Source organism: Dreissena polymorpha, chromosome 15, assembly GCF_020536995.1.
Source record: "Dreissena polymorpha isolate Duluth1 chromosome 15, UMN_Dpol_1.0, whole genome shotgun sequence".
Classification (NCBI taxonomy): domain Eukaryota; kingdom Metazoa; phylum Mollusca; class Bivalvia; order Myida; family Dreissenidae; genus Dreissena; species Dreissena polymorpha.
Genome location: NC_068369.1, coordinates 44,580,205 through 44,593,612, shown reverse-complemented (window position 1 = coordinate 44,593,612; position 13,408 = coordinate 44,580,205). Strand labels below are relative to the sequence as shown.

The following is a 13,408-nucleotide window of genomic DNA, read 5'->3' as shown; positions in this document are numbered from 1 at the left end:
AACCCCCTAGCCATGTTGGTTAGTGCAGAGAGAAAAGGAATAAAGTGTAACCCTTAGAAATATGTAATTGGAGTAAACGAGGTACCATTCTCCGGGCGCTTGATTACCTACATTGAACTGAAACCTGATCCGTTAAAGGTCATGGCCATATAAAATTTGCAGGTTCCGCAAAATCGACATAAACTGGAAACCTTTCTTAGCATGGTTTACTACCTGCAAAGGTTTTCTCCCAATTGAGCGGAAAAGACGGCTTATATTCGAGAATTGCTTAAAAAGGACATTGATTTGTTATTGGACGACGCGCAAAACGATTCATTCAATTAAAGTTAACGGTAATAACGCAGTCAAGTTTTGTCGTATATTGATGACAAAAAGTCAGTCATTCTAGAATGCGACGCTTATAAACATGGCCTCGGCGCGATAATTATACAAGACGGACGACCAGTGGCATATGCCTGAAGACATTGACGCTGATAGAATCTGGTTACGCAAACCTAGAGCGTGACATGTTCGCGATACTGTTTGGTTGAAAACGTTTCCACCACTTCGTTTATGGACGAAACGTGACCGTAACCAGTGACTCAAGCCTCTATCGTCGATCACGCCTTCAAAGGATGATGCTACAACTTCAAATGTTTGACCTGGATGAGTGTCACTAGAGCGGAAAAAGCGTTCCAATATCTGACTAACTGTCAAGGAACCCTATGCATGACAACGACTTAATCTTTGAAGGTCTTGACGTGCACGAACAAAAAGTTATCAAAACATCTTACGTGAGCGACCGTCGTCTTGGCATCATAAAATACTCTTGTAAGGATGACAATCAAATGCAAACTCTGATACAGACCATATCAGGCGGATAGACTATTTCTCGGACAGACTGTCCAAAACAGATACTTGAGTATTGCAATCATAAATAGAATTTTCTGATTGAGATGGCGAAGTCTTCAGAGGTTAAACTATCGAAATTCCCAGGGCATGACGACCTTACATGATACAGTTAGCACACACAAGCACCACGGGTGTGCAGAAGACAGTTCAAAGAGATAAGGACGCGCTGTTTTCGCCTGGCATAACGAAAGGAATCACTAAATAGGTGTTACAGTGCGGTATTGTCAGAAATGCAGACTGTCCAATGCTAGTGGGCCATTAGTTCAACATGACATTCCCGACAGACAGTACACTTTACAACAATCGGAATACCCGATACAATTAAATACATCGTTCAATGCTTTGGGGTCTAGACGAATCCGCAGTTTGTCAGTCTTGGGTTTTTCAACTATGACGGGTGAATTAACCTTGTCAGTCAGTTTTGAGAATTTTGCTGCAATCTCATAGTGCTCCATACACAGGAATTCGGCTTTTAACCGGCTGCGTACTGTTTCTGGTAAACGTCTCGTTGCATTGAACACAGGAACTGCATTAGATTCCGTATGCAATAGTGTTGTCCCAGTTATCAATCAAATACCCTTAAACAGGTCCCCATATTCATGCATAACAGCTTCCTTAACTATTGGGGGAGTTTCATTTTTCCAAAGAGTATGTGAAGGTCGCAATACTTAGGTCAATTGATGCTTGGACGCTCAAGACGAGAGAAGCGAGGCTATCAACAATGAAACAAAGATTTTCCGTTTCCCTAGTTGTGTACCTTAATGTCAAATTGACCATCCCTATAAAAGGTAGAACAGTTTCCTGTATATGATGTTAGTCTATTATCTGGGACTTCTAAAAGTCATTTAAGATTCAACGTCTTGAAATGGCATTCAGGCAGAACTACTGCTTCACTACCAGTATCAATTTTGTATCAATTTTGAATTTGATAGGGTTTCGGGGAGACCAACGAGACGGTCTACAAATGCACGATCAGGAAGAGAAAATAATTTGTTTACTGTATCAATATTGTAGTTTCCATTTACAGCCATTGCAAAAAAATTGTCAGTTTCACAAGGCACACAATAATCAATAATTAATTAATGTTTCCGATCTACACATTTTAGAGAAATGATTGCTTGTTCCATAACAGTAACATACTTATCCTCTGGCAGGATATCTTATGTTATTGTCATGTTTCTTTTTGCAATTTTAGCACGTCCTTCTCGTATTTGGTTGGCTCCTTCAGTCCCTGAATGCCTCTTGTCATGATGCTTCCTATTTCGACTGGACACGCTATGGAAATCGTTCTCCATCGCCGTCAGTTGACGTTGATAATGCTCATAGGATTGCGCAATTTGTATTGCCTTGTCGAATGTTAACTTTGCTCCTACATTAATTAGTTTTTCGCGGATGCGAGGCAATTTTTCCCAAAATCAATCGTTTCACGGATGAATGCGTCGCAGTCCGAAAAGTCACAATCTTTCTCTGATAACTTCAATCGTGTAACGAAGTTGCATGAATGTCCCTGCCCTTGTCTCCGATCCACAACAGAATCGTGATTTCATAGACCTGATAACTTCAGTCAACTATATTTACTTTGTGGTGAGACAGACAGTTTTATATATATATATATATATATACAATCATTATCATTACTTTTATGCCTAACTATTGATACATCTCAATTTCGGGTCTTATTCTCTAAATTATGAAAATCCCAGGGTTTTGATTTACAACCCCGGATATGGTATGACCACACGCCGTATTGACAGCCATGTTCATATAAATATAATGCAAAAGCATTCGTCTACCATGCATGCAAGCAAATTGCAGGAAATTAGAAATTTAATGCGCACATATCGTTAGATTTTAACTGCGCTACATGCGAAAGAAACACATTAAACTCTATCCGTAAATTACATAAGACCTGAGATAAACAAATTAACCACCATCTCATACCAAAACGCAAAATACATTATTTACATATCTACATTACTTTTTGTTATTGTCTGTCTCACACATTAACCCTATTCATATTCTCAATTAACATTACTTTTCTTATTTATGTGCTTATATTCCTAATTAATTTATTCTATTTATGCATGAAACCACATGCAATTAGTCAAGTATACTGATACTGTGTACGTCTCTTAATTCTCATTCACAGGTCCCTAATTCATATCGTATTCAAAATGACGTCCTATTCGGATACTTTCGTATGTATATTCCAACCTTCTAATTTCTTATATAACAATACAAAAATATTTAAAAACTCTTCAAAAATCCTTAATTATGTATACGCCTCTAATATCCGTATTCTTATAATGTAAAAATTTATGTAACATTCTTATAATATTCTTATTTCCTCGTGCGTTCTTATTTAATGAAAATTTACAAAATTACCATCAATTTAAAATTTCTTTATCTTATGCAGAAAAACTGCGTCCGTACCTAATTTTATATTCTATCAATGCAAAAAAATATATGAAATTCTTTACATACGCTCTATTGTTTGTTCGTCTCTAAATTCATTATTATATGCAAAATTATATTGATTTTGATACTTGCAAAATTTCCCCGTACATAATTTATTATTATTATTATGATTTTTAACATCTAACTACGTAAAATTCTTTAAACAATTCTTAAAAATTTCGTTGTCATGACGTCTTTTACTTTCTATTTCTAACTTTATATAACTTTTGAAATTCCCCCCAGTTTGCCACAATTTATGAATACACTGACCGTTTTCCATGTTGCGCTGTTCTTGTTCTGTTGGCCCGTGATGCCCGTATAGTGTTTTTTCTATTTCTCAGTTCGATCCTGGCATGTGCACCAAAACAATTATGTGTTCCATAACACATACATAAACGTAAACAATAAACGTAGACAGAGTCCATTTTTGATTTCTTGACGTTTTATTTCTGCTTATTAACACAACACAACGTTTCCAAAATGTTTGTCAAATACAAGATACATGCGAAGCCCGCAACGGGCCCAGCCCGCGACAGCAAGCAATAATACACCTTCTATTTTCGGGTGCTAACGTAAGACTGTTTATTAATATAGATATAAACAACGAAAGCTTTGATAATTGTTACTTGTACAATTCCGATTGGCTGTGTAAAGTCACGTGTCTATGACGAATGCAACGGACACATAACGAAATAATACGGAATTGATCGAAGATTGACAAATAAGGTAAGCAAATATTCGTGGCCGGAGTTGATAACCCGAGGCTACAGAATGTTGATCCAGGTGACACCTATCCAAGACCGCATGAAGTCTGGTACAAGTTTCGACTATCATATTAATCCAACAATGCCCAAATGTGCGTTTTGTGTGCATTATGTTACACCGTGTAGCAACAAGAATCGCGTGTACCAACTAAGCTTATCAATTAATCTAATGGTTCTTTTTGTTTGTAAGCGCTTAATACTCGTCGCTAAGCACTTATTATTATGTGTACCAACCTTCGCTAATCGAAATGAACCATTATGACTCGTATAACAACCAAGCAAATGGATTGAGTAACCAAAATGCTAAACATAAATGTGCAATGGCATATATTTTAGCATAACTGAAATATTTTACCTCAAAAAAGCAAATTGCACATATAGATAAGCAACATATCTTGGATACAGCGATACACATTTATACTACACTGCGACTGAAACAAATATATAAGGAATCAAGAATCAAGATTGATGATTGGCAACTTGTTATATCCCTTTAACCCTTCACTATTCGTCATTTTTTCTTACTGACTACTTTGACGATAGAGAATGTGCGACGATATGAAAGAAAATTAAAATGTCGTATTACAGTTCTAAAACCTTGTGTATACTATGCAAATTGGTTAAACACTTCAATGAACATTTCTCAATCAAGTGGATGTTGTTTATATTAACTCATTTTTTGTATGATTAGCACTCGATGAAACTTATAGAGGATACTATTTATACTAAAACTAAGAACATCGATAGGTCAAGTATTTCATAATACACGAAACTTCTACACTTAAAGCGGGTATATACGATCTTGTCAAATATTTATTAATTAATATAAAATGTGTAAAAACTTATTATACATATAGTTCAATATAAATTAAAATAAAAGTTAAGAAGAACATGTGTCGAAAAATGCAAAATTAGCCATATATTTAATTCTGAAATCGAAAAAGGCTGTACAGCCGAATTCGCCAGCATGTATATAATGCATGTACGATGTGAATCTAAATTTAGTTTAACGGTTCATTTTAAATTCCTGCAGCGATATCGATTCATACGACACACGAACACTTACTAAAAGACGAATGCATCGGTTATTGTATGAAAATATGTACGAATTATCTTCGTCACAATCGGCTCGGGGCGCTAATTTGTATTTTATGAAATTCGTCTTAAATGTATCATTTTTCTTGCATTTTGTGTGTTATGATAACATATTTGTATCAATATATTACAATTAAACACATATAAAAATAGTATATACCCGCTTTAATGTCGTACTTTTGTTAACGATCTTGTACAAATTACTAGTTAAGTGTAGAGCTGTAACAATTCGGTTCGATGCATCGAAAAACCGGTTCAACGCCGCCGATTTGATTTCGACACTAATACGGGAAATTTCGATTCGATTCACTGCAATCCCGATTGATCCGCATATTAAACCTTACTTTCCAAATCCGTCGTCTAAACGTTCTTGTCATTTGTAGTACGTCTTGTGATTGGCCAATAGCCAATACGGCATCCAATGAATGAATGAATAACATGCTAAGCATTACATCAGCCTGTAAAATGGCTTCTTCAACCACGCCGAAAGACATTAAAATCAAAAGTATGGGAACATTTCGGGTTTCGCAAAGGTTCTGATGCAAAGGCAAAACTAAAAAAACTAAACACTTTAAATGTACAACATAATAAGTTAATAACAAATACCCAGCATATTATTTCATGCTTTGGACAAACCAAACATGAAGTAGTTTGCAAAATAAGCAGCAAATAGTTTAATTTGAATCGAATCGAAAATAATCGAATCGGACCATTTGATATCGAAATCGAATCGAATCGAATGATTGTTGAATAGTAACAGCTCTAGTTAAGTGAGTTCTTTCTGTTTATTCTCATCTCATCTATGCTTGTGGTCCCGTTTTGGACTTAGGCCGCCAACCAGCTTCCTCCAGGCGTATCGGTTGTGAGCTGTCCCCTGGTTTTGCCCACCCACTTAGCATCTGCATCCAGGCCAAAGCGCTAGGTGTTTCTAGGCCCAATCCCTTCCTTTTCCCCTGGGAATTCCATTTGAGAGATTGCCTTGTCGTATTGGATGCAGACTTGCAAAGAGCCTATCCACCGCCGTCTCTGAAAAATGTCTTCTTCAACTGGCTGCTGCTTTGTTCTTCTCCATAATTCTTGTCCTGCCAGCGGATCTTGAGGATTTTCCTCAGGCAGGTGTTGACGAAGACCTGTATTTTCTTTATGTTGGTGACAGTTGATCCCCAGATCTCTGCTCCATTGATGAGTATTGGCATCACGATAATATTGAAGGGCCTAATCTTGGTGGTGATGCCAATTTCGCTGGATCCCCAGATGTTCTTTAGCTGATGGGAGGCTGCTCGTGCTTTACCCATGCGGATTCTGACTTCTGCATTCGTTCCTCCCTGGTTGTCCAGAATGCTGTAGAGATAGGTGAAGCTGTCCACCTCCTCCAGCGCCTCGCCTTGGACTGTGATGGGTGTGTTGTTGGATGCGTTGGTCTTGAACGCCTGGCTCTTCCCTCTGTTGATGGTGAGGCCCAGTCTAGCTGAGTTGTCCGCTACCATGTTTGTCTTTTCATGCATCTGTTGTTGGGTGTGTGAGAGAAGAGCCAGATCATCGGCGAAGTCGTGGTCTTCCAGCAGTTTTAAGAGTGTCCACTGAACTCCTTTTCGCTTCTGCTCTGTTGCTGTCTTCATTACCCAGTCTATGGCCAGCAGGAACAAAAAAGGTGATAGTAAGCAGCCTTGCCTCACTCCGGTTCTCACTTTGAAGTCGTCCGTGATCTGTCTGCCATGAACGAACGATACTGCAGATCATCTCTTTATAAACTTCCTGATGATATTGGTGATCTTTCCTGGCACTCCGTAGTGTCTCAGAAGTCTCAACAGGGACTCTCTGTCAACGCTGTTGAATTCCTTTTCATAGTCGATGAAGTAGACTCACAGGGACGAATTCCACTTCAGGGATTGCTCAAGAATGATGCGCAGGGTTTCGATCATATCCGTGCACGATCTATCGTTTCAAAAGCCGACTTGTTGGTCACGGAGATGCGGGTCTACTGCGTCTTTTATTCGGTTCAGCAGAATGCGATTAAACATGTTTTCTGTGATGGACAACAGCTTGATATCTCGGTATTTGGAGCAGGAACTGAGGTCGCCTTCCTTGGTAAGCTTGATGAGGTAACCCTCTTTCCACTCTTTGTTTGAATTTCTTTTTTCCCCATATCTTGCTGCAGAGCGAGTGTAGTAGCTACACACTGGTCTCCTTGTCAGCCTTAAGCGCTTCTGCGGGTATGCTGTCAGGTCCTTCAGATTTTCCGTTTTTCAACTGCTTGATGGCGCTGCTGATTTCTTCCTTAATGGGAGTGCAGCACTTGATTGGCAGATCGCTTGTAGCTTGCGGAATCTCCGGTGGATTTATAACCTACACTAAATCCCTGATGTTTATATGGTATTGAAGAAATATTTCAATTACAAACGGTTTTTTTCGTGTGACAATCAATAAACACAATCTTGATTTTTGTTTGTTTTTAGTGTTTCCATTTAAAAATGTTTTTTTTAACTAATTTCAAACCAAAACACACATTCCACGTTGAATGTGATAACACATTGCAAATCAAAGTTACGTTTGTTTTTCGAAAATGTTCGATGGGATGTATATTTTGACGAGTGAAGAGTTAACTAAATTAAACAAAATCACCAATGCCGGAGCTGACTTGTTATTTATTTGCGATTATATATGTGACCTCAGCATGCAATGTCTTACAAGATACGCACTTTTTCAGAGCGTTTGTTTGACCTGTTATGTACAAACTTCAAGACTCACGAGCCTTCAGATGGGGACCACGAGCTTGTACAGGCTGTAAAGCACCATGATGTCAATAATGTCTACGCCATCATCCGCCAGGCTTACAAGGATTTCAACGTAACACACATCTAATTATTTACGCATACATTCTTGTCAATGTCACTGAATAATTTGATATAATTTATACTAACCATAGATCGCCGCGACGTAAGAGTCTAACCATTCTGACATAGCGAATGATAGGAACGTTTGTCACACTTATTATTATTTCAAACTTCAAACCGGGATTTAAATGCATGAATGTCGCGCGAATCCATTGGTATACGCCATGAGATAACACAGCATTATCCGAATTTTTGTTATATATGCTATGATAATTGCGAAAATGTTTTGACGATAAGATTGATTTTATAAAAATGATTCACCCTCGCAAAATTTCATGGCATAATAAATAAAAAAAATTAATACGTGGGCAGAGATTAAAGAAAACAAAATTGTCTTGACTAACTCTCAAGTACCTAAAATAAACACGTGCGCACGTGTTCAACGATATAGAATGGTGCATATTTGCCACCGCAGATATAGTTTTTTGAACAAGGTACCAAGTGAAGTCGGCCAACTGAATTCTGTTTATGTTTTGACCCATAATTCATTTTATAAAATGGAGAAGTATAAAATGAAGTATCATTTTAATGGAACATTGTAGTGCGTGTACAACATGTAAACACGTGTATGCATGTACCGGAACGTTTTTGTTAGCACGGACCAAATGTAATATCGCTCCAAGCTTGTTTTTCGGCTAAAGATAACTTTTTTATTAACTCGAATTATCGACGGTTGCTGCGGTGAATATATCGAAAAAACAACAACACATATTTTGTCTTATTACTTCATTAAATAGCAATACAGCTTGTAACAAATATGCTCGACGAGCAGAATATGCATTGTTTGAATACTCATATGTATTTAGGCGGATTTTTTTTAATATGCCCCTTTCAAATACACTTAATTATTTCGTTTACGTATAACATACGCGTTTCAACTTGTTTATTTATTTATTTATTTGTTATCTGTTATGATTGAAAGCTACCTGCAGAGATGTTAAGTAATTTTTGCGTACTTTCAAACAAATATATAAGGTGTTCAAACATTCAGTGTATATACTTAAATACATATAGGTAAATTATTTAGTCTTTATAAGTTAAAGTTATGTAATAAATAGGTTACAACACAACTATGTTGTGTCATGGGGCGGTACCACCTTTTGAGGTATTGGCCTTCGGGCTTAAGCTCTTGGGCCAGTTGTGCCGATCATGCATATGTATATGTATTTGTATTTGTTGTGTACAAGTGTGGTGTGTCTAGTGCCATTGTGCTGCGTTGCACTGTTTAGCAATTGGTACCTTACGATCAATAAAGGGCCACGTGCAATGCGTTTGTTTTTCTCTCGAGCAGGTGTTGCTAGTGTTGCTTAAGCTTCATTCTGCTGGAAAATAAAACCAATATGTGTGTTTATTAATGCGCATGTAAATTGTATAACGTTATATTTCGGAAACATACGAACAATATAAAGATTCAACCGTTTTCTTTCTTACAAATATAACTGACAGAACAATGGTTTTCAGATAGAAGAACAGTATAGATAATGTTATAGGTTGAGTTGAGTCTATAAACAGTGTTATATTAATTAGAAATTGGCGGATTCATAAGGCAGTATTTTCTAAGAACGTGTCCCTACATTTCCACAACAAGTTATGTGTCTGTTTGTGTGTTTCCTATGTTTGTAGCCTATATGTTAAATAGCTCTTTTTGTGTCTTTCAAATCGAGCGATCTTTTTGCATTTACATTTAAAAGTTTATTATATTGCAAAAATAAATATTACATTATTTGCGTTATTTTGTTCCTATGTGTTTTAGGTAAAAACCGGAATTTCAAAAGTACGGAGCGTGCTATGCGTGTTATGTTCTAAACAAAATTGGTTTTGAATCATAATTGTAACTTCCGACCAAGTTTATTGAGTTTATTGCATTGCTATTTGATATTCATTTCTTTCTTACTATATATTTGATCACACTTAACATTGGGTCATTCACAATATAAATATGATGTCATATGTAAGGATATTTTTATAATTTCCTTTCTTGATTTTAGGAATTTACAAGTGCGTCGCTCGGCGTAGATTGCAACTATAACTTTTATGTCGTAGACGCCAATGGAGACAGGTACAGGCACTTATCGCTTCGTTTTTGTATTTCAAATATGTTGGTAAAAGAGTAAATGTGATATTATTTAATATGATGACTATACTAATTAAAACTGTTTGCATGTTTGTATAAGAAAACAGTCGGCCACACCAGTTGGTAGAGCGCTGGACTAGATATCTAAGGATCGCGAGGTCCATTCCCCGTCGGCCACATAACTCATGTGGAGTAAGGTTTTGCAAATATTCCTACGTCTTTGCCCATGTATTGCATTTGGTAGTTATATTACCGAGCGTGTGCACAAAAAACTCGTGAATCAGCTTACTAATAGTTAGTAGGTTCTCTGACCGCCATGCCATTGATGAGATATTTTTCAAACCGGGAAAAAGTCAAAATAATCAAACACAAAATAATCCATGTGTTTGTAATACGATTCTATAAGTTTCAATAAGAACAACAAATAATTAAAGCGCTGCAGTTATTCGCTCGTCGGATGTATTTAATATTACAGTCACATGACATGAAGTTTGACTTTTTAATGTAGGCCAATCAAACGGCCACGAAAACAGAAAACGCCAATCTAATTAAATTTTACAGTGGTGAGATTTTGCAAAAAAATCAAGGAGCAAAATGACTTTGATTTACAACCTCTCATTATTGTACACAGCATTAACACAAACTCAACTTATGATTAAAAAGATGAAGCTTTGTTTCGACAAGAAATATCTTGAAACAACATTGCTGCGTTTGTAAAACACAATTCCCCTTTCTTCGCTTTGAAGTCCCACTACAGCTATTTAAGAGAAAACAAGGCCCATAAATAAGACAAAAATCAATGGACCAAAACGAAGCTCACACTTTATCTGTAAGTCATGTAGGTCGACTCAAATACCAAAAATCAGCTCAATATTTGAAAGCTTTGCGTAAAACACTTCCGGAAAAAGATTATAATAGAGATAATTTCTAAGTACAAGCAAAGCCCATTACTTCGCCAAAAATGAATGGACCGGAACGACTTTCACACTTTAAATGTTGGTCATATACGTAGACTCACATACCAGAAATCAGCTCAATATCTGAAAGATTTGCGTATAAAACATTCGGAAAACGATTATCAAAGAGAAAATTTCAAAAGTCTAAGTTTCATAACTTCGTAAAAAATCAATGGACCGGAACGAATTTCACACATTATATGTAGGTCATATAGGTTGACTCACATACCAAAAATTAGCTCAATATAAGAAAGCGCTGCGTACAAAACATCGGAAAACGGTTAGCATAGAGACCATTTATAAGCCCATTGCCCATTATTTCGCCAAAAATAAATTGACCAGAACGAATCTCACACTGCATCTTTAGGTCATATAAGTAGACATACATACCTTAACTCAGCTCAATATATGAAAGCGTTGCGTAAAAAACCTCCGGAAATCGGTTATGATACATAAAAATTTTAATGCCAACGCCCATAACTTCCGTACAAATCAATGAACTGGAACGATTTTCACTTCTTCTGTAGGGCATGTATGTTGACTTGCATACCAACAATCAGCTCAATATCTAAGAGCGTTGCATACAAAACAGAAGTTGCTACCTTTGATTATATCCCTTTGTTCAAAAATAAAATTGAACCTGCCAATAAATAAAATCATCTCCCTTCAAAGCTTATTGCGTCTCTTTGCAAAAATTTAAATCAGTCAAAGGCCCGCTTTTTCGTCAAAAATCAACGGACAAAAATTATTTTACACTTCATCTATATGTCATTTAGGTAGACTAGCATACCAAAAATCAGCTCAATATCTTTAAATGTTGCGCAAAAATCCTCCGCAAAACATAATGCCGGACGGACAGACTGGGGGAACCGGGGGCATACAAATCAGCCCAATTTCTGGAAGCCTTTCGTAAAAAATACTCCGGAAAACAGTTATTGCGCATAACTGCGCCAAAAATCAATGGAACGCAACAAATTTCACACTTCATCTGAAGGTCATGTAAAAAGACTCACATACCAAACATCGGCTCTGTATTTGAAAGCGTTGTGTAAAAAACTCCGGAAAACAATTATTATATAGCACACAAGTCCAATGCCAAGATTTTCGCAAAAAATCAATGGACCGGAACAAATTACACACTTCGTCTGTAGTTCATGTAGTTAGACTCACATACCGAAAATCAGCTCAATATCTGAAAACGTTGTGTAAAAAATCTCCGGAAAACAATTATTATTGAGCACATTCTAAATCAAATGCCAATAACTTCGCAAAAAATCAATGGACCGGAACAAATTGCACACTTCGTCTGTAGGTCATGAAGTTAGACACTCAACCCAAAAATCAGCTCAATATCTGAAAGCGTTTACCAAACCTCCGGAAAACGGCTATTATAGTGAAAATGTCTTAGTCGAAGGTCCATAAATACGCAAAAAATTAACAGACCGACACGAAGTTCACACTTCATCTGTTGGGCATCAATGTAGAATTGCATACCAAAAATCAGCTCAATATCTGAAAGAATTGCATAAAAAATATCCGGAAAACTGAAAAATATTACTTCATTTGTCAAAATTGATCTGTACATACAACATGATATATAATAAATATCTCCCTTTAAAGCTTTTTAATTCCCTTTAGATCAGTCAAAGGTCCGTATCTTCGTAAACAATCAAGGGACCGGAACGAATTTTACACTTCACTTCAAGGTCATGTAGGTGGACTCACATGCCACAAATCAGTTCAATATCTTAAAGCGTTACGTACAAAAATAAATCCGGACGGACAGACGAACATACTGCTATAGGCCACCCTACCGGGGAAAAAAAATATTCGACGTATAATAATATAGTTTCGCGCTATGGAAAAAAGTTGTAAGTAAGTTTCAGCGTTACGATGACGATCCAAATCATAAGCTTATTTTCTCAGTGCATGAGTGTACCTGTCGCTCCGTGTGAGCTTTACAAAGCATGAACCACAACAGTATTTTGGTAATAAATGTATTGGTTTCAACGAGTATTGTATTACATTTTTTAAATGTGGTTTGCTGGAAAATTTAATACAGAACAGACAGACATTTTATTAAGATGTATACATGAGTACACTGTCTTTCACTTTATCTATAATAATATGCATTAAAGACGATGTTTGTTGCGTAACCTCGTTGAGAGTGCTTGCTAGTACAGCGGGGTTAAATCCGATATGTCTAGGAAACCTTTTTTAGTTTTCAACAGGTAGCGGCGATTTTTCCTTTATTTTCAATTGCACGGGTGATAAGAA

General features: G+C 36.7%; 1 protein-coding gene across 1 annotated transcript in view; it reads left to right on the top strand.

Moving 5' to 3' along the window:
• LOC127859890 (uncharacterized) overlaps positions 1-13,408 on the top strand; it is a 231,790-nt gene that overhangs the window by 91,068 nt on the left and 127,314 nt on the right. The window contains exons 10-11 of the mRNA XM_052397474.1: positions 7,915-8,054; positions 10,090-10,160. Coding sequence (XP_052253434.1) covers positions 7,915-8,054; positions 10,090-10,160 — 211 coding nt within the window. The remainder of the gene's footprint in view (positions 1-7,914; positions 8,055-10,089; positions 10,161-13,408) is intronic.